The sequence below is a fragment of the Ranitomeya variabilis genome, chromosome 2 (genome assembly GCF_051348905.1).
Source record: "Ranitomeya variabilis isolate aRanVar5 chromosome 2, aRanVar5.hap1, whole genome shotgun sequence".
Lineage (NCBI taxonomy): Eukaryota > Metazoa > Chordata > Amphibia > Anura > Dendrobatidae > Ranitomeya > Ranitomeya variabilis.
This window is the reverse complement of record NC_135233.1, coordinates 702,518,596-702,541,874: the sequence shown is the minus strand read 5'-3', so window position 1 is coordinate 702,541,874 and position 23,279 is coordinate 702,518,596. Positions and strand designations below refer to the sequence as shown.

Genomic DNA, 23,279 nt, shown 5'->3' with positions numbered 1-23,279 from the left:
TTATCTCATTTTATTGCAATGTTGTGTCAGCCAAAGAACCCCATTATTCTTGCATTTCAATGTTTGTTCTTGTTATGACATTTAACAACCTAATTAATTTATTTTATATTTTGATAGATTGGACTTTTATGAATGCAGAAATACCAAATATGTGGATTGTTTTTAAATGTGTTATTTTAATGGATCTAAGGGAGGATGATTTGAACTTTTGTGTTTTTTTTTCATGTTCTTAAAACTTTTTAATTTTTTTTTTACTTTTTACTGTATTTAATAGTCATTCTATGTGAGCCACAATCATCTGATTGCCTGTGGTACACATAGCAGTGCACTAGTGCTGCAAGATATAGCTAAAATTACAATCTCCTATGAAACTCTAGCAGACCCCTGGCTGCACCGATGGACTCAAGGAAAGACTTGCCCTCTGCCAGAGATTGACAGCAGGATTTAACATGTTAACAGACATGAGCATTTCTCTACTTCACCCGTGGCTGCTAGAAACACCTGATGGCTGATTAATTCAGCCATCATGTGCGAAGAAAGAAACAGGATCGGCATGTAAACGCCATCAACGCCTTCATGACCTTGGGATTTTATGTTTTTGCATTTCTGTTTTTTGCTCTCTGTCTTCCCAGAGCCATAACTTTATTTTTCCGCTAATTTGGCCATGTGAGGGCTTTTTTTTTTTTTTTGCAGGCCAAGTTGTATTTTTGAAAGACTCTATTGATTTTACCATATCTTGCATTGGAAAACAAGGAAAAAAGTTCAAAGTTCAAAGTGCATTGAAATTGCAAAAAAAGTGCAATTCCACAATTTTTTTTAACCATGTTCACTAAATGCTAAAACTGACCTACCAGTATGATTCTCCAGGTGATTACGAGTTTAGGTTCTTTTTTTTGCAAAAAGAAATGGCGCTATTTTCCTAGACCTGGAGCATCCCCATTTATCGGGATCTGGGGATGGGTGTGGGCTTATTTTTTGCATGAAAAGCTAATATCTTTATTGATGCCACTCTGGGGTATGTACGATCATTTGATTGCCTGTTATTGCACATTATTGCAATGTTGCGGCTACCAAATAAAATTTATTTTGGTGTTTCAGTTTTATTTCCCATTACGCCGTTTATCGGTTGGATTATGTTAGGGCTAGCGGAACGCACCGAGTAAATAGAGATGTTTTTATTGATATTGGTGCGTTCGCAGCCCGGGGTCCACCGTGCAGGAGTACCTGCTGCTAGCAAATGGCGGCACTATATGGTGGTATGGACTAACTCAGTTAATTCACCGAGTAGCCATGAAAGCAAAGCACTGTGCCCTGATAGACTTCACAGAGGCACAGGCTAACTGCCCAAACAGAGAGCAGTCAGTGGTCACGCATGCACACAAAACTCCTTGCCGGAGGTGCCAGCATTCTAGGGGCTTATTTCAGCCGGGTCCCTGAACACACTCTCACGTGACCACACTGGCACAAAGCACATAACAAAGAACAATACTATACATCATGGGTTGTGAAGGGGTTAAAGGCACAGAGATCGCATACAACTTAGCAGTATGTCATTTCAGTAAGGGGTTAAGAAGTTGACACAATGCCTTTATGTGTTTGACATAAAAACAGTTTTTTTTAAAAATTTTTTAGAAATACATTTATTTACAGTCCAGCTCATCATTATTAACACCCATGAAGTTTAAGTAAATAATGTGGAATTTAGATTTTTTTGTATAGAGCACTCGTGTTTCATACAAAAGAGCAAATGATAAACAAAAATTTAAAACAAAAAACAATGGGAGGGAAACACAGAAAAACCCAAAGATTGCTATGACACTGGTATTGGCACGCTTTACACTAAATTGGTATGGAAATACATTTTGTGTGAATAATTGTAAATAATTGTTGGTGCCCATGTGACAAGGATTAACCAATGAATGCTGACTTTAGTGTTTTAAAAAGCAACATGGCCTATGGACAAAAGGCCTGTTCCTTTGTCATAACGGTGAAAACAAAGGAGCTTTCTGAGCACATCAGAACTGCTATTATTAGCAAACGCAAGACTTCCAAAAAGTACAAGGCCACCTCTAAAGGCCTTGGCATCCCAGCTTCAACAGTGCACAATGATATTAAGAGGTTTACCAAGCATGAAACCATCAAGAACCTCCCAGGATGTGGGGGAAAGAGAAAAATGTATAAGATGTCTTGGAAGGTTGATGTAAATGGTGGAAAAAACACCACGTCAAATATCCAAAGACCTGAAGGCCAACTTGGAACAGTTTGGAGTCATGGTGTCAACAAGTACCATACACTAAACCAAGCAGATATTTGTGGGTGAAAGCAAAGGAAGAAATCATTGCTGAAGAAAGAGATTTGGATGTTTCGCCCCCAACAGTTCACCCCCGGGTACATTTACTTCACCTGTGGGAAGTTGTATCATCCAGCTGCCATACCATCACCCCAGAGGACCCCTTTAAGCAGTGTCGGTCCCTACTGACCGAATACCACAGGTGGCATCACGACCAGATTTATTCTTAAACTCCCTTTAAAGACTTTTCCCTTTACTTGGGCGCCCAGGGCCATGGACCGGGTTGCAGCCACCATGACGTCCCCTTCAAATACTGGACCCGGTACCGAGTACCCCACTGCCCTGGCGGGCGACTCAACTTGGCGTCACAAACACAATGTACCCAGGGCAAACTGCTGGGCACAAACTGCTGGGGGCGAACTGCTGGGGGCGAAACATCTTATAACAGCTGAAGAAAATACATAAAACCAAACAACTAGTCATTGCCAAAGAGTACATTGACAAACCACAATCGTTCTGGGAAAATGTTCTGTAGACAGATGAAAGAAAAGTAGAGCTTTTTGGCAATGCAAAGCAACAGTATGTTTACAGCTGGAGCAATGAGTCGTGACATTAATCCCATTGAATATCGTTGGGGTGAGTTGAAATCTGCCAAGTGAAAAATAACCCTGCAAACATTCAAGAGCTTGAACAAACTGCAAAGGAAGAGTGGCAAAAAATACCAAATGAGAAGTGCAAGAATCTTTTTGATGGCTACAAGAAATGTTTGGAGGCTGTCATCAATGCCAAAGGATGTGCAGCCAAGTATTAATTAGGGGTGCTTTTATTGCTGCACATGCTGTTTATTCCGTTTCTTCTTTTAAATTGCAACATGTGAGTTGAAAAACAATGTTTTATTGTTGTATTACTTTGAACCACTAATTTAAAAATCCTGAGGATATAACTTTTGGTATATTTCCATTTATTTCTGAAGATATTGTAGAGTCTATTAAAAAAATTAAGGGGTTCCAATAATGGTGAGCATGAGCAGCACTGTATATAATTGATAGACCAAATTGTGCACTGTTAATTATCACACTGCATTAAATATACAATTGTTTTATAGTTATGCAAGTGAAAAACAATAGATACATGGTTGAAAATAGGCAACAAAACTTGCAATGAAAATTACTACATTAGAGTTTATCTTAATCTTATTTGTAGCTATTAAACCCTATTATTTTAATATTTAAATGTTTCAATTTCAAAAGTATGTTAAGATTGAGGGGTCTATATGACAAAAAATACTCAAAATCGATACAATTGCATTTCTGAAGTGCCCACAGACCACACGGGAACACAAAGAGTTGCGTTCCTGTGCGGTCGGCGGGCACGTCAAAACGCCGCATGCGGACACATCCGCATACAACGCATGTCCCTACATATCCAATATCAAAGATAGGTAACGCAAGTGTGAAACCAGCCTTATATAGTAATCTTACCTTTTTTTTCCTCTGTTGTTTTTTGTGGTTTCACTGGAGATTCTAAAACGAAAAAGAAAAAAACATTTAAGTTGTTCAAAACTTTATAACAAGCATTCGATAATTCATAATTTTTGGTAGATACCTCATCAGAAGAATTTGCTTTACATTGCAGTTCAAAAAAGAACAAAATACATATACAGTATACTATATATATATATATATATATATATATATATATATATATATATATATATATATATATACACTCACCGGCCACTTTATTAGGTACACCTGTCCAACTTCTTGTTAACACTTAATTTCTAATCAGCCAATCACATGGCGGCAACTCAGTGCATTTAGGCATGTAGACATGGTCAAGACAATCTCCTGCAGTTCAAACCGAGCATCAGTATGGGGAAGAAAGGTGATTTGAGCGCCTTTGAACGTGGCATGGTTGTTGGTGCCAGAAGGGCTGGTCTGAGTATTTCAGAAACTGCTGATCTACTGGGATTTTCACGCACAACCATCTCTAGGGTTTACAGAGAATGGTCCGAAAAAGAAAAAAATCCAGTGAGCGGCAGTTCTGTGGGCGGAAATGCCTTGTTGATGCCAGAGGTCAGAGGAGAATGGGCAGACTGGTTCGAGCTGATAGAAAGGCAACAGTGACTCAAATCGCCACCTGTTACAACCAAGGTAGGCCTAAGAGCATCTCTGAACGCACAGTGCATCGAACTTTGAGGCAGATGGGCTACAGCAGCAGAAGACCACACCGGGTACCACTCCTTTCAGCTAAGAACAGGAAACTGAGGCTACAATTTGTACAAGCTCATCGAAATTGGACAGTAGAAGATTGGAAAAACGTTGCTTGGTCTGATGAGTCTCGATTTCTGCTGCGACATTCGGATGGTAGGGTCAGAATTTGGCGTAAACAACATGAAAGCATGGATCCATCCTGCCTTGTATGGAGCATCTTTGGGATGTGCAGCCGACAAATCTGCGGCAACTGTGTGATGCCATCATGTCAATATGGACCAAAATCTCTGAGGAATGCTTCCAGCACCTTGTTGAATCTATGCCACGAAGAATTGAGGCAGTTCGGAAGGCAAAAGGGGGTCCAACCCGTTACTAGCATGGTGTACCTAATAAAGTGGCCGGTGAGTGTATATATATATATAGATAGATAGATAGATAGATAGATAGATAGATAGATAGATATACACAGTGCCTTGCGAAAGTATTCGGCTCCCTGGAACTTTTCAACCTGTTCCCACATATCATGCTTCAAACATTAAGATACCAAGTGTAAATTTTTGGTGAAGAATCAACAACAAGTGGAACACAATTGTGAAGTTGAACGAAATTTATTTATGATTTCCAAAACTTTATTCCTGCTGAATATGGCAAGGCGCATATTTTATGTTTATTAAAGCATCCTATAGATTGCATTGTACTATATTATATTATAGGGTTAGCTTAGAAACAAAGTCTCAGTAATGGCTTCTGGAGTCGACCGTATATTCAGTCCAAGTGGGATCCGACAAAACATCGGATCGCACTCGAACCAATACAGCATGCATGATTTGCATCCTTAAATTTAATCGCACTTGCAAGTTAATGAGTAGTCATAAAAATTGGACAGCACTCAGATGTGATTCGAGTGTGGTCTGATTTTTACAAACTGACAGAATATAGAATGCAAACAATTTTTTCTCTATCTTCCTCACATCTGAGAAAATTGGAGCACATTCTGATCACACTGATCAAATTCTGATCACAATTTAATCAGAGTGTGATTAGCATAATCGGACCAATTTTCTCAGATGAGAGAAAAATCGATTGTGTGACCTAAACTTAAATTTAGAATTGTTTGGGGATAGAAGGAAACCTTTGAAGGTGCTCTTTTCTATCCTTTACTGACATTTGTTACTGTTAATACTTCTGATTACACAAAAGACAGTTACACTACACACACTATAACACATTATATCCCTTCTTACATACAGTGCCTTGCGAAAGTATTCGGCCCCCTGAAACTTTTAAACATATCATGCTTCAAACATAAAGATACCAAATGTAAATTTTTGGTGAAGAATCAACAACAAGTGGAACACAATTGTGAAGTTGAACAAAATGTATTGGTTATTTTAAATTTTTTTGGAAAATCACAAATTGAAAAGTGGAGCATGCAATATTATTCGGCCCCTTTACTTTCAGTGCAGCAAACTCACTCCAGAAGCTCATTGTGGATCTCTGAATGATCCTATGTTGTCCTAAATGCCTAATGATTATAAATATAATCCACCTGTGTGTAATCAAGTCTCCGTATAAATGCACCTGTTCTGTGATTGTCTCAGGGTTCTGTTTGAAGCACAGAGAGCATCATGAAGACCAAGGAACACAACAGGCAGGTCTGGGATACTGTTGTGGAGAAGTTTAAAGCCGGATTTGGATACAATATGATTTCCAAAACTTTAAATATCCCAAGGAGCACTGTGCAAGCGATCATATTAAAATGGAAGGAGTATCATATCACTGCAAATCTACCAAAACCCGGCCGTCCCTCTAAACTTTCATCTCAAACAAGGAGAAGACTGATCAGAGGCCCATGATCACTCTGGATGAACTGCAGAGATCTACAGCTGAGGTGGGACAGTCTGTCCATAGGACAACAATCAGTCGTACACTGCACAAATCTGGCCTTTATAGAAGAGTGGCAAGAAGAAAGCCATTTCTCAAAGATATCTATAAAAAGTGTCATTTAAAGTTTGCAACAAGCCACCTGGGAGACACACCAAACATGTGGAAGAAGGTGCTCTGGTCAGATGAAACCAAAATCAAACTTTTTGGCAACAATGCCAAATGATATGTTTGGTGTAAAGGCAACACAGCTCATCACCCTGAACACACCATCCCCACTCTCAAACATGGTGGTGGCAGCATCATGGTTTGGGCCTGCTTTTCTTCAGCAGGGACAGGGAAGGTGGTTAAAATTGATGGGAAGATGGATGGAGCCAAATACAGGATCATTCTTGAAGAAAACCTGTTGGAGTCTGCAAAAGACCAGAGACTGGGACGGAGATTTGTCTTCCAACAAGACAATTGTCCCAAACATAAAGTAAAATCTACAAAGGAATGGTTCACAAATAAACATATCAGGTGTTAGAATGGCCAAGTCAAAGTCCAGACCTTAATCCAATCGAGAATCTGTGAAAAGAGCTGAAAACTGCTGTTCACAAACGATCTCCATCAAACCTCACTGAGCTTGAGCTGTTTGCCAATGAAGAATGGGCAAGAATTTCAGTTTCTCGATGTACTAAACTGATAGAGACATACCCCAAGCGACTTGCAGCTGTAATTGCAGCAAAAGGTGTGTTAGAGGTTAAGTTCCTGCCTCTGCACAGGGGTATTCTCAGGGGTATTCTCAGGCCATCTCCTCTGCGGTCTCTCATTCTTCTCCTGCCACAGTGGAGCCTGCTCAGCAGAGACATTAGTCCCAGCGTCTCGCTCAGTCTGACTCTGTGCAAAGGGTTACTGCTGCCGTTCCAGCTTCTGCCATTGTAGCCAGTACTGGGCAGCGGCAAGCAGAAGTTTTTGGGACTAAGTCCTGCTTTTCCCCTTTTGAGCGTGCCCAGGGTAAGATCTCTCTTTGGACATCAAGGGTCACATGCAGGGCCGGCTCCAGGTTTTTGAGGGCCCCGGGCGAAAGAGTCTCAGTGGGCCCCCCTCTTTAACACATACCATGATTCATGATGCACAGATGCAGCAGAGAAATATAGCACAGCCAAGTAGTGTATAACACAGCCCACATAGCATATAGCACAGCCACATAGCATATAGCACAGCCATGTAGTATATAGCACAGCCACATAGTATATAGCACAGCCACGTAGTATATTGCCCAGCCATGTAGCATATTGCCCAGCCACATAGTATATAGCACAGCCCACGTAGTATATAACACAGCCCATGTAGTATATAGCACAGCCACATAGTATATAACACAGCCCATGTAGTATATAGCACAGCCACATAGTATATAGCACAGCCCACATAGTAAATATCACAGACACATAGTATATTGCCCAGCCACGTAGTATATTGCCCAGCGAGTTAGTATATTGCCAGCCACGTAGTTTATTACCCAGCTACGTAGTATATTGCTCAGCCCACATAGTATATAGCACAGCCCATGCAGTATATAGCACAGCCCGCGCAGTATATAACAGCCCACGCAGTATATAGCACAGCCCATGCAGTATATAGCACAGCCCACGCAGTATATAGCACAGCCCATGCAGTATATAGCACAGCCCACGCAGTATATAGCACATCCCATGTAGTATATAACACAGCCACGCAGTATATAACACAGCCACGTAGTATATAACACAGCCACGTAGTATATAACACAGCCCACGTAGTATACAGCACAGTGCACATAGTATAGCACAGCCCCATGACGTAGTATATAACACCGCCCACATAGTATATAACACAGCCAGCAATTTAGTATATACAGTCAGTAGTCTATGCCTTTAGTCTGTATGATGCAACATTTGAGATTTGGAAAGTAAAAGATTCAATGTTCTCTTCTGACTATCTACCGGGGGGCATAAAATAGGGAGGGGAATAGCCTCTACATGACCTAAACATCTTCCCATTGAGAGCTAACTCAGACTCCAGGATCAGAAGCTAGGAAAGGCCTGGTTTACAAACTCTGAAGCCATACAGCTTGGCATTACAGGATGCACGCAGGCCCCGGCTCAGCAGGCTGCATCCCCCCGCCCCCGCAATGCGCAGCATTGGGACCGAAGACTCACTCACTCACTGCTTCACGCGGCGCCGTCGCTCCCATTGTGGACACAGGGAGAGGGTGCACCGACCGTGCACCTGCCTGCAGCTGCTGCTCATCTTCTGCTTGGCGCTGCCGCTGCTGGACCTGTCCTGGATGGTGGATGTGGAATGGAATGGATGATCTTCTCTGAGCTCTTGCCGGCTCTTAGGATGACGAGCTCTCACCTGACCAGAAGTGACAGGACAGATGACCGCCGCCCGGAAGTGACTCTCTTCGTATCCATGGTGATGGCGGAGGTGAGTATTGCAGCTGCACAGCGCCAGGTGCCAGTGAAACCCTCAGAGAGCTCTGTGCCGCCTGCTGCTGGGGTGCCGTCGGGGATGATGGATGTGCTCTGCCAGGCTGGGAGCGGGATGTGAATGACTGAGTCACTGTAGTAGTCACACCCAGCAGGGATGTAGTCCGGCTGCAGGGCCCCCAGGAGCGCATGTGTGTGTACAGTACTTGTACCATCCATTACTACCATAAATGGGCCCCCCCATCTTGCCAGGGCCCCGGCACTTGCCCGGGTGCGTCGGGTGCGGATGCCGGCCCTGGTCACATGCTTAGATACTGCAGCAAATCCCATTGGTCCCCTCGGAAGGTCCTGAAGGTGCTCAAATTCTGTGGCAGCCTCCCATTGGTCCTTCTGGGAAGGTAATGTACTTGTTGCAGCTATAAAAGGTTCGCATGGCTGCACGGCCATGCGCTAGTATCAAGTCATGTCATGAGTTTTGCGCCAATGTGGTCATTCATGTATGTATTCAGGGCCCCGATTGAAATAAGCCACTAGAATACCGGCTCCTCCGGTGAGGAGATTATGTGTATGCATTCAGGGCCCCCGGCTGAAATAAGCCACTAGAATACTGGCTCCTCCGGTGGGGAGATTGTTTGATTGCCTCTTTGACTGAGTGACCACAAACTGCTATCTGTTCGGCAGTTGCTGTGTACTCCTGTGAGCTAAACAGGACACAGTGTTTTCTTTATAGGCGACTCTGTGAAGTAACAGAGTTCACTTCTACCACCAAATAGTGCTGCCATTTGCCTGCAGCGGGTTCTCTCCTGCATGGTGGACCCCGGGCTGTGAACACACCAAATATCATCTCACTATTTACTCGGTGCGTTCTGCCAGCCCTAACAAGGTGGCGCAACAAAGTATTAAGTTAAAGGGGCCGAATAATATTGCACGCCCCACTTTTCAGTTTTTGATTTTCCATAAAAATGTAAAATGACCAATAAATTTCGTTCAACTTCACAATTGTGTTCCACTTGTTGATTCTTCACCAAAAACTTACATTTGGTATCTTTATGTTTGACGCATGATATGTGGGACAAGGTTGAAAAGTTCCAGGAAGCCAAATACTTTTGCAAGGCACTGTAAGACCAACTTGCATACAGAGATCCTCATGAAAAAAAACGTTGTTCTTTGATACGTTTTGTTGGCTTCTTGTATACATGAACCACAACAGAGTTAAATACTACTATACACAGTAGTACATGCCAATAAAAGAGGAGGAAGTGTGCAAAAATGGAGAAGTAATCTAATTATTACAATATAAGGGTGTAATATAAAATTACCTTTCTTTGATTCTTTCTTGGCAGTTATCTCCAGGGTTTCTAAGAAAGAGAAGCAATATATGTAAATCCCAGTATTTTAACAGCAATGCTCTTAAAATAAATAATAATAATGACTACAATCAACCCCAGAACTCAGACACCAATATTTAAGGTATAAGAACCCTATAATAGTTGAAGCCTTAGGCCGGCGTCACACTGGGCGTAAGACAATATGGTCCGTTTTTCACGGCCGTAAAACAGCCGTAATACGCAGAAAAGTCCCCAAAATAGTGATCCGTATGTCATCCGTAGGCAGGGTGTGTCAGCGTATTTTGCGCATGGCATCCTCCGTATGTAATCCGTATGGCATCCGTACTGCGATATTTTCTCGCAGGCTTGCAAAACCGACATCTAATGGATTTATGTGCTCAAATGTTCGTTAAAACATATATACAGTATATATATATATATATATATATATATATCATTGAGACACATATATATATTTTGTATTTATATTTAATTCAGCGCGATATATGTGAAAAGCCGGTAATTCTATTGCCTGCTTTTCATTTCTCCTTCACAAACCCGACAGGATATGAGACATGGTTTACATACAGTAAACCATCTCATATCTCTTTTTTTTTGCATATTCCACACTACTAATGTTAGTAGTGTGTATGTGCAAAATTTGGGCGCTGTAGCTTGTAAAATAAAGGGTTAAATCGCGGAAAAAATTGGCGTGGGCTCCCGCGCAAATTTCTCCGCCAGAGTGGTAAAGCCAGTGACTGAGGGCAGATATTAATAGCCTAGAGAGGGTCCATGGTTATTGGCCCCCCTGGCTACAAACATCTGCCCCCAGCCACCCCAGAAAAGGCACATCTGGAAGATGCGCCTATTCTGGCACTTGGCCACTCTCTTCCCACTCCCGTGTAGTGGTGGGATATGGGGTAATGAAGGGTTAATGTCACCTTGCTATTGTAAGGTGACATTAAGCCAGATTAATAATGGAGAGGCGTCAATTATGACACCTATCCATTATTAATCCAATAGTAATAAATGGTTAATAAAACACACACACATTATTACAAAGTATTTTAATGAAATAAACACACAGGTTGTTGTAATATTTTATTAGACTCTTAATCCACCTGAAAACCATCATCCTGAAACAAAGTAAAAAAAACAAACAACAATATTCCATACCTTCCGTCGTTATGTCCCACGAAGTAAATCCATCTGAAGGGGTTAAATCATTTTACAGCCAGAAGCTGTGCTAATGCACTCGCTCGTGCCTGTAAACCCTGGGTACTGAAAGGAAAGCTGGGTGATCTGTAGTTACCTTGAGTTGCGGTGATGCGCCCTCTGCTGGATGTCCTCATATGAACTCGAGCGTGGGAACTTTTCCAAGGCTCCAGTTCATAAGGACATCCAGCAGAGGGCGCATCACCGCAACTCAAGGTAACTACAGATCACCCAGCTTTCCTTTCAGTACCCGGGGTTTACAGGCACGAGCGAGTGCATTAGCACAGCTCCTGGCTGTAAAATGATTTAACCCCTTCAGATGGATTTACTTCATGGGACGTGACAGATCATCGGAAGGTATGTATATTGTTGGTTTATTATTGTTCAGAGTGAGGGTCTTCAGGTGGATTGAGAGAGCAATAAAATATTAAAACAATTCCCGTTCCCGTGTAGCGGTGGGATATGGGGTAATGAAGGGTTAATGTCACCTTGCTATTGTAAGGTGACATTAAGCCAGATTAATAATGGAGAGGCATCACACCTATCCATTATTAATCCAATTGTATGAAAGGGTTAAAAAACACACACACATTATTAAAAAGTATTTTAATGAAATAAACACACTGTGTGTTTATTTCATTAAAATACTTTTTAATAATGTGTGTATGTTTTTTTAACCCTTTCATACAATTGGATTAATAATGGATAGGTGTGATGCCTCTCCATTATTAATCTGGCTTAATGTCACCTTACAATAGCAAGGTGACATTAACCCTTCATTACCCCATATCCCACCGCTACACGGGAATGGGAAGAGAGTGGCCAAGTGCCAGAATAGGCGCATCTTCCAGATGTGCCTTTTCTGGGGTGGCTGGGGGCAGATGTTTGTAGCCAGGGGGGGCCAATAACCATGGACCCTCTCTAGGCTATTAATATCTGCCCTCAGTCACTGGCTTTACCACTCTGGCGGAGAAAATTGCGCGGGAGCCCACGCCAATTTTTTCCGCCATTTAACCCTTTATTTTACAAGCTACAGCGCCCAAATTTTGCACATACACACTACTAACATTAGTAGTGTGGAATATGCAAAAAAAAGGGATATGAGATGGTTTACTGTATGTAAACCATGTCTCATATCCTGTCGGGTTTGTGAAGGAGAAATGAAAAGCCAGCAATTGAATTACTGGCTTTTCACTAACACCGGTGCGTATTTCTCGCAAGTCACACTGCTGGTCAGTATGGAATCCGTATTTTTCTCGCCCCCATAGACTTTCATTGGCGATTTTTTTGCGCAATACGGTGACAAACGCAGCATGCTGCGATTTTCAACGGCCGTACAAGACCGTATAATACGGATCAGTAAAATACGGCAGATAGGAGCTGGGCCATAGAGAATCATTGGGCCGTGTGTAATGCGTATTTTACGGACGTAGTTTATGCGCTCATACGTCCATAAAACTCTCTAGTGTGATGCCAGCCTTTATGGTGTTTTGCTTTAATTTATCCCTTCTGATCCCTTTTCCCATACATATGCATGCTCAGTTTGGCCATGTGCGCATGTGGTTCAAATAACAGAGTTGTGAATAATACCACTGGCAGTGTCTTACCGCCCCTAGGTTTGGGGCTAAAAATAATTATGATTGGTCATTCTTTTCCCCACATTGTCATTTGAGTTAAACTAAGGAAACCCCCCATGAAATCAGATAGGAGATACTGTATGCCTTTACATAACTTTGTCTTAAAGTATGCATTGATTGTCAATTAGATGTGACATTAGCATAGTAAAGAGATAGCTATGATTAACTTGGCGACCATAAATTCCAACTCTAAGAAAATAATTTTATTATACTTAAAGAGTGACTAAACCTTTAGCAGGATTTGTATATACTATATTTTAGACATTTACATTATCTGAATATTGGTGGGGGTTTGGATTGTAGGTGTTTGGACTCCCTCCTAATCAGAATTCCTAGATGAGGTTCACAGCTTAATCCTTTTCTTAGATGAGGTGCTCAACTCTTGTCTAAGTGGTCATACAGAGCAGAGTACAGATTGAACAGAAAGCAGAGGCTACAAGCCCTCGGAGAATTGGAAAGCTCAGACAACATGAGTGTAAAGCTCCTGTTTGTGCCTACACACAAAATGTAGTTTGCAGAGAGAAAGAGAGAGTATATATACAATACATGCAATAACAATAAACACGCAGACCAGAGTATGGATTCAATAGAAAGCCTGGGCGCTCCTCTGAGTGGTTATTGCTATTGTATGCATTCTATTTTCTCTCTACCTGTTCATTGTTATTCCATGTACTTCTGCATTCATTTATTGCTAGACATTAAATGTGGTATCACCAATAAAACTTATTGATGACATATTATGCTTGTACTAGATGGTAGCCGATTCTAATGCATCGGGTATTCTAGAATATGTATGTAGTTTATTTATGAAGATTTTAGAATAATGCATTGAATACACAGGATTCGGACTGCGCCTGTCGCTGATTGTTCGTGGCCAGCCACGTAGTATATAGCACAGCCACGTAGTATATAACAGCCCACGTAGTAAATAGCACAGCCACATAGTACATAGCACAGCCACGTAGTATATAGCACAGCCACGTAGTATATAGCACAGCCCACAGTGTATATAGCACAGCCACGTAGTATATAACAGCCCACGGAGTATATAGCACCGCCCATGGAGTGTATAACAGCCCACATAGCATATAACACAGCCACGTAGTATATAGCACAGCCCACATAGTATATAGCACAGCCCACGTAATATATAACAGCCCATGTAGTACATTGCATAGCCCATGCAGTATATTGCACAGGCCACGTAGCATATAATAAAGCCCACGTAATAAATTGCACAGCCACGTAGTATATTGCACAGCCACGTAGTATATTGCACAGTCATGTAGTATATTGCACAGCCCACGTAGTATATAACATAGCCACGTAGTATATAGCACAGCCACATAGTATATTGCACAGCCCACGTAGTATATTGCACAGCCCACATATTATATTGCACAGCCCACGTAGTATATAGTAATGTGGGCACCATATCCCTGTTAAAAAAAATAATTAAAATAAAAAATAGTTATATACTTACCTTCCGTTGGCCCCCAGATGCAGGTGAAGCATTTACCAATGCTCCTCGTGCGCACCGGTCCCAAGAGTGCATTGCTGTCTTGCGAGATGATGATGTAGCGGTCTCGCGAGACCGCCACATCATCATCTCGCGAGATCGCAATGCATGGAGCGGTCACCGGAGCGTCGCGAGGAGCGGGAAAGGCCTGTTCCTGATCCAAGGGGCTGACGGATGGTGAGTATATAACTATTTTTTATTTATTTTATTATTTTTAACCTTAGATCATTTTACTATTGATGATGCATAGGCAGCATCAATAGTAAAAAGCTAGTAACACAGGGTTAATAGCAGCGATAACGGAGTGCGTTACCAGCGGCATAACGCGGTCCGTTACCGCTGCCATTAACCCTGTGTGAGCGGTGACTGGAGGGGAGTATGGAGCGGCCATTTTGCCGCCGGACTGTGCCTGTCGCTGATTGGTCATGGCTGTTTTGCCACGACCAATCAGCGACTTGGGATTTCCGTTAAAGACAGACAGACAGAAAGAAAGAAGTGACCCTTAGACAATTATATAGTAGATGATACACAATGTGAGTACCCCCATAGTTAACAAATTCTTCTTGTTACAAGCTGACTTCACTTTTTTCCTTATCTTATGTGCTTTTAAAATATATTATTATAAGGAAATAAAGCTGTTTGCCATTATACATACATAAGTGAATGAGCGATTCTTTGTGTAGGTTGATAATATAAACACCTACTGAAGGTATATAAATATTTGAAGCAAAACATAACAACCTGCAGTTTTGAATATTTTGGATTTCTTACCCTAAGTTCACATTTGCATTTGGGGGCTTTGCGGAGGGCTGCGTACGTCCTCCATTAAGCCCTGCCTACGCTCCACCTACTTCCGCATACTTCTGCAGGCATCCCTATCTTTAACATTGGGTACACAGGACATGTGGATGTATGTGGATACATCGTTTTGATGAGCCATCCGACCCCACGAGAACGCAACAAGTTGCAAAATGGTGCATCCGCATACATCTGAATACATCCACCTGTCCTGCATACCCAATGTTAAAGATAGGTATGCAGGGCGCATGCAGAAGTATGTGGAAGCAGGCGGGGCTTAACGGAGGAAGTATTCAGCCCTCAACAAAGCCCCTGAATGTAAATGTGAACCCGGCCTTATATTACTTTAATATACAATGTATAATATTATATGGATTTTATATTCAGAAATACTTTATTGTGGTATTTTCATATTATTATAATTGGTATAGGCAATATGAAAATAAGCTTCTCTATCTGCTGTCATTCTCCTGCCATGGGAGCTTTTATCTTCCATAGTACACAGCTTGTTACCTAGGAGAGCTTTGTCAAGTACAGTATGTACGGAAAGTATTCAGACCCCTTAATATTTTTCACTCTGTTTCATCGCAGCCATTTGGTAAATTTAAAAAAGTTAATTTTTTTTTCACATTAATGTACACTCTGCACCTCATCTTGATGGAAATAAACTGAAATGCAGATTTTTTTTCAAATGTAATAAAAAAGAAAAACTGAAATATCACATAGTCATAAGTATTCAGACTCTTTGCTCAGACACTCATGTTTAAGTCACATGCTGTCCTTTTCCTTGTGATCCTCCTTGAGATGTTTCTACTCCTTCATTGGAGTCCAGCTGTGTTTACTTAAACTGATAGGACTTGATTTAGAAAGGCACCCATCTGTCTGTCACACAGTGCGTGTCAGACCAAATGAGAGTCATGAGGTCAAAGAAACTGGCCGAGAAGCTCATAGTCAAAATTGTGACAAGGCACAGATCTGGCCAAGGTTACAACAGAATTTCTGCAGTACTCAAGGATCCTAGGAGCACAGTGGCCTCCATAATCCTTAAATGAAAAAAGTTTGGGACCACTAGAAGTCTTCCTAGACCTGACTGTCCTGAGCAATCGTGGGAGAAGAGCCTTGGTGGGAGAGGTAAAGAAGAACCCCAAGATCACTGTGGCTGAGCTCCAGAGATGCAGTAGGGAGATGGGAGAAAGTTCCACAAAATCAATCACTGCAGCCCTCCACCAGTCAGGCTGTTATGGCAGAGTGGCCCGCGGAAGCCTCTCCTCAGTGCAAGACATATGAAAGCCCACATAGAGTTTGCTAAAAAAACACATGAAGGACTCCCAGACTATGAGAAATACGATTCTCTGGTCTGATGAGACGAAGATAGACCTTTTTAATGATAATTCTAAGCAGTGTGTGTGGAGAAAACCAGGCACTGCTCATTACCTGCCCAATACAATCCCAACAGTGAAATATGGTGGTGGCAGCATCATGCTATGGGGGTGTTTTTCAGCTGCAGGGACAGGATGACAGGTTGTCATTGAAGGAAACATGAATGCCGCCAAGTACTGAGATATCCTGAATGAAAACCTCTTCCAGAGTGCTCTGGACCTCAGACTTGGCCAACGGTTCACCTTCCAACAAGAAAATGACACTAAGCACACAGCTAAAATAACAAAGGAGTGGCTTCTAAACAACTCTGTGATGATTCTTGACTAGCCCAGCCAGAGCCCTGACCTAAACCCAGTTAAGAGTCTTTGAAGAGACCTGAAAATGGCTGTCCACTAGTGTTGAGCATTCCGATGCTGCAAGTATCGGGTATCGGCCGATACTTGCTGTATCGGAATTCCGATACCGGGATTCCGATACTCTTGTGGTATCGGGTATCGGGTATCGGAACAACATTAATGTTAAAATGTGTAAAATAGAGAATTAAAATAAAAAATATCGCTATACTCACCTGTCCGACGCAGCCGGGACCTCAGCGCAGGAACCGGCAGCGTTGTTTGTTTAAAATTCCCGCTTTTACATGGTTACGCGAAGTCCCGGCTTGTGATTGGTCAGGGCGGCCATGTTGCCGGGCCGCGGACCAATCACAGCAAGCCGTGACGAAAATACGTCACGGCTTGCTGTGATTGGTCCGCGTCCCGGCAACATGGCCGCCATTAACCAATCACAAGCCGTGACGTCACGGGAGGCTGGAAACGCGCTCATTTTAAAAAGGGCGCGTGTCCAGCCTCCCGTGACGTCACGGCTTGTGATTGGTTGCGTCGCGGTCAACCAATCACAAGCCGGGAGGCTGGACACGCGCCCATTTCAAAATGAGCGCGTCCAGCCTCCCGGCTTGTGATTGGTTGATCGCGGCGCAACCAATCACAAGCCGTGACGTCACGGGAGGCTGGACACGCGCCCATTTTAAAATGAGCGCGTGTCCAGCCTCCCGTGACGTCCCGGCTTGTGATTGGTCAGGGCGGCCATATTGCCGGGACGCGGACCAATCACAGCAAGCCGTGACGTAATTTCGTCACGGCTTGCTGTGATTGGTCCGCGTCCCGGCAACATGGCCGACCTGACCAATCACAAGCCGGGAATTCACGTAACCAAGTAATAGCGCGATTTTTAAACAAACAACGCTGCCGGTTCCCTCGCTGAAGTCCCGGCTGCGTCGGACAGGTGAGTATAGCGATATTTTTTATTTTAATTCTTTCTTTTACACATTTATATGGTTCCCAGGGCCTGAAGGAGAGTTTCCTCTCCTTCAGACCCTGGGAACCATCAGGGATACCGTCCGATACTTGAGTCCCATTGACTTGTATTGGTATCGGGTATCGGTATCGGATTGGATTCCGATACTGTGACGGTATCGGCCGATACTTTCCGATACCGATACTTTCAAGTATCGGACGGTATCGCTCAACACTACTGTCCACCAATGTTCACCATCCAACCTGACGGAACTGAAAATAACGCTTTAATGTACCACATAAAAAATTTAAGCTTCATGGTTACCTTTCTTTAGTTCTGCAGGTGCCTCTTCACGTTTTTTCTCTGTTGGTTGTAAGAAAACACATAATTAAATGCAAAACATATTTTTTTGTTATGTGTCGAACATAGGATATAATAACCATAGAATATTGTCAACTGTATGCTAACAGTATTTTTTTTATTTTTTGTAAATATAGCTAAAAGGGAATCTGTCAGCAGGTTTTTGCTATGTAAGCTGAAGTCAGTATGCTGTAGGAGTTAAAACACAAATTTCAGTGTTGCCTTTCTTATCAAGCACTGAGGTTTTGTTTCCTTACAATGATTGTTTTAGCATCATGAGCATATCAGTGCTGTCACTAGCTGGTCTGTGAGCCCTGGTGTGACGCCCCCTCCTGTGATTAGTGCCTTACTGTCTATGGACATTGCATATACAGAGCCTGGTGTGGGTGGGGTTAGCTTCCTCAGCTCTGCTTCATGATAAATCTTAAACTCTGATTGTGTCAGAACCGCTGCACCCATTAATCTAAGTGATACATTGTTAGTTTCAGCTTGTCTTTGCCTATTTTATGCTGGTGAGGTAGCAAAAAGCTGCTGACAGATTCCCTTTAAGTAACAGAATAAATATAGTTCTAGTGACTCAGGATATGGCGACTATGACTTCATGGTGGGATTTCTTAAGAATTATTCTTGATATGTATGTATTAATGTGATAATCTAATTTATATTGTCTAAATAATAAGTATCCCTGTACATGATGAGGTATATGACAGATACAAAGAACTTGAATATGCTAGACAACAAAACTGAATAATGAGTGTCAATTAATTCAATCCCTTTGGTTTTATCGCATACAAAAAGTATGCATAAATACATCAATAAGCATGAAAACTTAAAATATTTTTTTCATCTAAAAGGAACAAACTACCGCAGATATTAAAAAAGAATGATTGAAGACAATCAGCCAATGCCATTTTTAACATTTCAATGTTTATTCAGCTTAGGATTAGTGTTGAGCGATACCGTCCAATACTTGAAAGTATCGGTATCGGATAGTATCGGCCGATACCCGAAAAGCATCGGATATCGCCGATACCAATACCCGATACCAATACAAGTCAATGGGACACCAAGTATCGGAAGGCATCCTGATGGTTCCCAGGGTCTGAAGGAGAGGAAACTCTCCTTCAGGCCCTGGGATCCATATTAATGTGTAAAATAAAGAATTAAAATAAAAAAATATTGATATACTCACCTCTCCGGAGGCCTTCCATGACGTCACGGCTTCTGATTGGTCGCGTGCCGCTCATGTGACCGCCAGGCGACCAATCACAAGCCGTGACGTCATGGAAGGTGCTGAACGCGCTCATTTTAAGCAAAGCAGGCTGCCGGTTACTACCAGGGCGCGTCAGAGGGTGAGTATATTCCTATTTTTTATTTTAATTCTTTATTTTTTACATGGATATGGATCCCAGGGCCTGAAGGAGAGTTTCCTCTCCTTCAGACCCTGGGAACCATACACTGGGAACTTCCGATTCCGATTCCCTATACCACAAAAGTATCGGATCTCGGTATCGGAATTCCGATACCGCAAGTATCGGCCGATATCCGATACTTGCGGTATCGGAATGCTCAACACTACTTAGGATACGTTCACACTTGCATCAGAACCTCCGTTCCATAATGTTTGCAGAACAACCAACACAGCATGCTGTGCTTTTTTCTGTTACAAAGATGGAGCCCCTAATGAACCCCAATAAGGTAAAGCATGACTGTAACAATATTTTTGTTAAGGAACTAAAATAATTGCAACTAAATTTATGGAAATCCTTAAGGAAAACTTACATCAGTATAAAATGTATAAAATTGTAATGGATTAAGCACAACATATTTTATAATGGAGTGTCCACGTCACAGTCTAGTTCTTAGGCCAGGGTCAGACTAGCATATGGCATCCGATGCAAGAGCATTGGATGTGATATGCTAATGACCACTCAGATCCTGCTCTGCTATGAGCAGGATCCAAGTGTCATGCGTCTGTGTTCCGAGGTTCTTGCACAGAGAGGACCGGATCACAGCTGAGGAGGAGGCAGAGAAATGAATTTTTCCATCTCCTCCATTGCCGGGATCAGCGTATATCGCACATAACTCGATGATATCCGAGTGATGTGCGTTGTCTCACTCACACCCATAGGCTTATAGAGGTGCGAGTGAGCCAAGACGGGCTGAGAGTCGGTGACAATCGCAGCATGCTGCGATTTCACTCGCACGTTGAAAACGGCTGAGAAAAAACGCTGATGTGAGCTGCCCCATAGATGAATACGGGTCCAAGTGCTATGTAATGTTTTATCTCATAGCACTCGTTCATATTCATAGCGAGTGTGACCCCGGACTCAAAGGAAATCTGTCAGAAGGATTTCAACCCCCCCAAATATTTTTTAGATATGCATTTAGGTATTTCAAGGACAAATCTAGCAACACTTTTACATGACCAATCCGTTCCTCCATTAGAGGAATAGAGCTATATCTCACTCTAGCTCTATTCCCCAACTAGCACCTCCTCACCCTGCTTTACTGTCAGCCTCTACGCTGTGTAACTTCAGGTAAATGAGCCGTCAGTCAAGCAGGAGGCACCAGGGAGGAAAATAGACCTGGAGTGACAGAGGCTACAGATTTACATTAGTTATTTAGCCTCATTTACATATAAATTCAAATCCTTACTTCTCAGTGATGGAAGCAGGTACTGGCCATGTAAATGCTTTGCTGGACTTTTTTTTTTTAAAGAGCTAAATGTGCAAATAATTACTTTGGGGTGCAAAATCTTTTCAGAGAAGTTTTCCTAATATGCAAAAGGATGGAAGTACAAACTTTAAATTAAGAATAAAATAACAAAAAAGCACAAACATCAGCATCTTTTACTCATGATGCACAACCACTCAGTCCTGTTCTTTCAGCCAGACCCTCAATTTCATAGAGAACAAAATAAAAAGTTGGACCAACATCCAGCAGCCTGTTTATTTCTCTGAATTTAGCACCTCAATTACACACACCATGTATGTGCTCCCAAAGAAGCCTTTTTATCTTGAATTGCATTGGTTTTATAAAAGTACTCAGACTACTGGATACTGGCACAACGCTTCATTTTTTCATTACATTAGAAAGTAACTAATCTCAGAGTATGTGCACAGGACATAAATTAAACTTAGGAGAACCTGAAGAGTTTATCAAGCAGAAGACACTCAAGGACACTGGAGTTTTTTTTTCCTGAAGTGTCTTTTGTGTTTTTTTCTGCAGTTTCCCATAGTTTTTTTTACAGGACATGTGCATACAATATCTTATTTAGGCTTTAGGATAAAACTGCAGGAGAGATCAGCACAAATAGGGTCTTATCTGGTGGACAATTAAAACGTGTTCAGATTGTACTAACCTGATGATCCTTTTAAAAAAGCATGTAGATACCATAGAGATGTCAGCTGGAGCAGATCCACCGGTCAACAAGGGACCATGTTAGAAATCATCAAGAAAGAAAACTGTGGATATAATCCGCGCTACTGAATAAGATGAAGTTCCACACGCATTTATATAAAATGGTGGTTTTATTCTACGCTTTTCAGAGTCAAATGACTCCTTCCTCAGGAAATTACCACAAATATTTGTAGCGCGGATTATGTGCATAGTTTTCCATTTTGATGATTTAGGCTTTATTCACACATCAGTATTTTTAGTCAGTATTTCATCAGTATTTATATGCCGAAACCAGGAGTGTCTCCAAAACACAGAAGAGGCGTCAGTTATAGTTTTTCTTTACTTTTAATGTTGCCATACAAATGCTGATGCAAAATACTGATGTGTGAGTGAGGTCTTAGATTGATTCCACTCAAAACCACAGCAAAATATGGATGTAATGCACAGCAATGTCAAAACGACATTGCTGTGTAAATGTTATGGCGTATGTGATTTCTTGTAACCGCTTCAGGATTTGGAGACAATAAGCTGTTAAAAAAGGTTCATTCTTTGGGAGGTGTAGAATAAAAGAAGCATGTCAGTGTGGCAACCGCAAAAATGATGACAAAGCTGCCAATAAAACCGCTTCAGGAAACCAACTGTCGGCTTTGCCTGGGAAAACTCAATGGCTAATAGAAGCTGTGTGACCATATCCCAATTTTTTTCACTTCATCAAATAAATGAAGAAACCACTAGCGTTTTATTTTTTACACAAACAATAGCGCAAGACTCTTTTGAGCTTATTGACTTGTATTCTAAAGTCCAGGGTATCTTCTGAGTGGAAAACATCAGAAGAATAAACATGTCAAATTTTTAACCGCTTATTGATTTTAGAAACATGAAAACATTCAACAGTCTGATCATATGAGCAAAGAAATGATAACGCTCATTCTTTTGAATATTTTTTGATAGATTTTTCAGGCAGTTTCCACAGCGGAATCCACCTGAGAAAAAACATAGAGAGCACATACCCTTACAATTTTTAAAGATTAGGAAACCCCTTTGATCCAGTTTGTAATTCCTAAGTAAAATTGAAAGTATTTGCTCAATATTACTTTTCATGCAACAACAGCTGTGGAACAAATAGCCAGAATGTTATTTGACCGCAATGTATGAATGGATCCTAAGGGCCTGCATAGTTACATATTGAATTACTTGGTGTTTAATGGCTGTAATTAATAGATAAATTGTTTCCATTTAGACATTAAATAGTAATTTGCAGCTAAGTGCTACCCATAAAACCTAACGGCAATTTAATATTACACAATAATGCTTGAAATCAATCTGATTCCTTTTAGTATGTGCATTAAAAGGCTCATTTGGCACTAATGGAATTTTAGGATTATAATGCACTAGTTTCTGAGGAGACATTTAGGTTTAAAAAGAAGTCTCATAGATAAAGGTGAATGAATCAATTTGAAGCAAATCAATTTCGTATTGAATTTTTAAAAATTTGCTGAAC

General features: G+C 41.6%; 1 protein-coding gene across 1 annotated transcript in view; it reads right to left on the bottom strand.

The window, feature by feature from the left end:
* LOC143807646 (uncharacterized) overlaps window positions 1-23,279 on the bottom strand; it is a 1,106,746-nt gene that overhangs the window by 59,559 nt on the left and 1,023,908 nt on the right. Inside the window, exons 150-152 of the mRNA XM_077289447.1 lie at window positions 18,341-18,379; window positions 10,166-10,204; window positions 3,772-3,813 (exon numbers count right to left, since the gene is read on the bottom strand). Of these exons, the coding sequence (XP_077145562.1) occupies window positions 3,772-3,813; window positions 10,166-10,204; window positions 18,341-18,379 (120 nt within the window). The remainder of the gene's footprint in view (window positions 1-3,771; window positions 3,814-10,165; window positions 10,205-18,340; window positions 18,380-23,279) is intronic.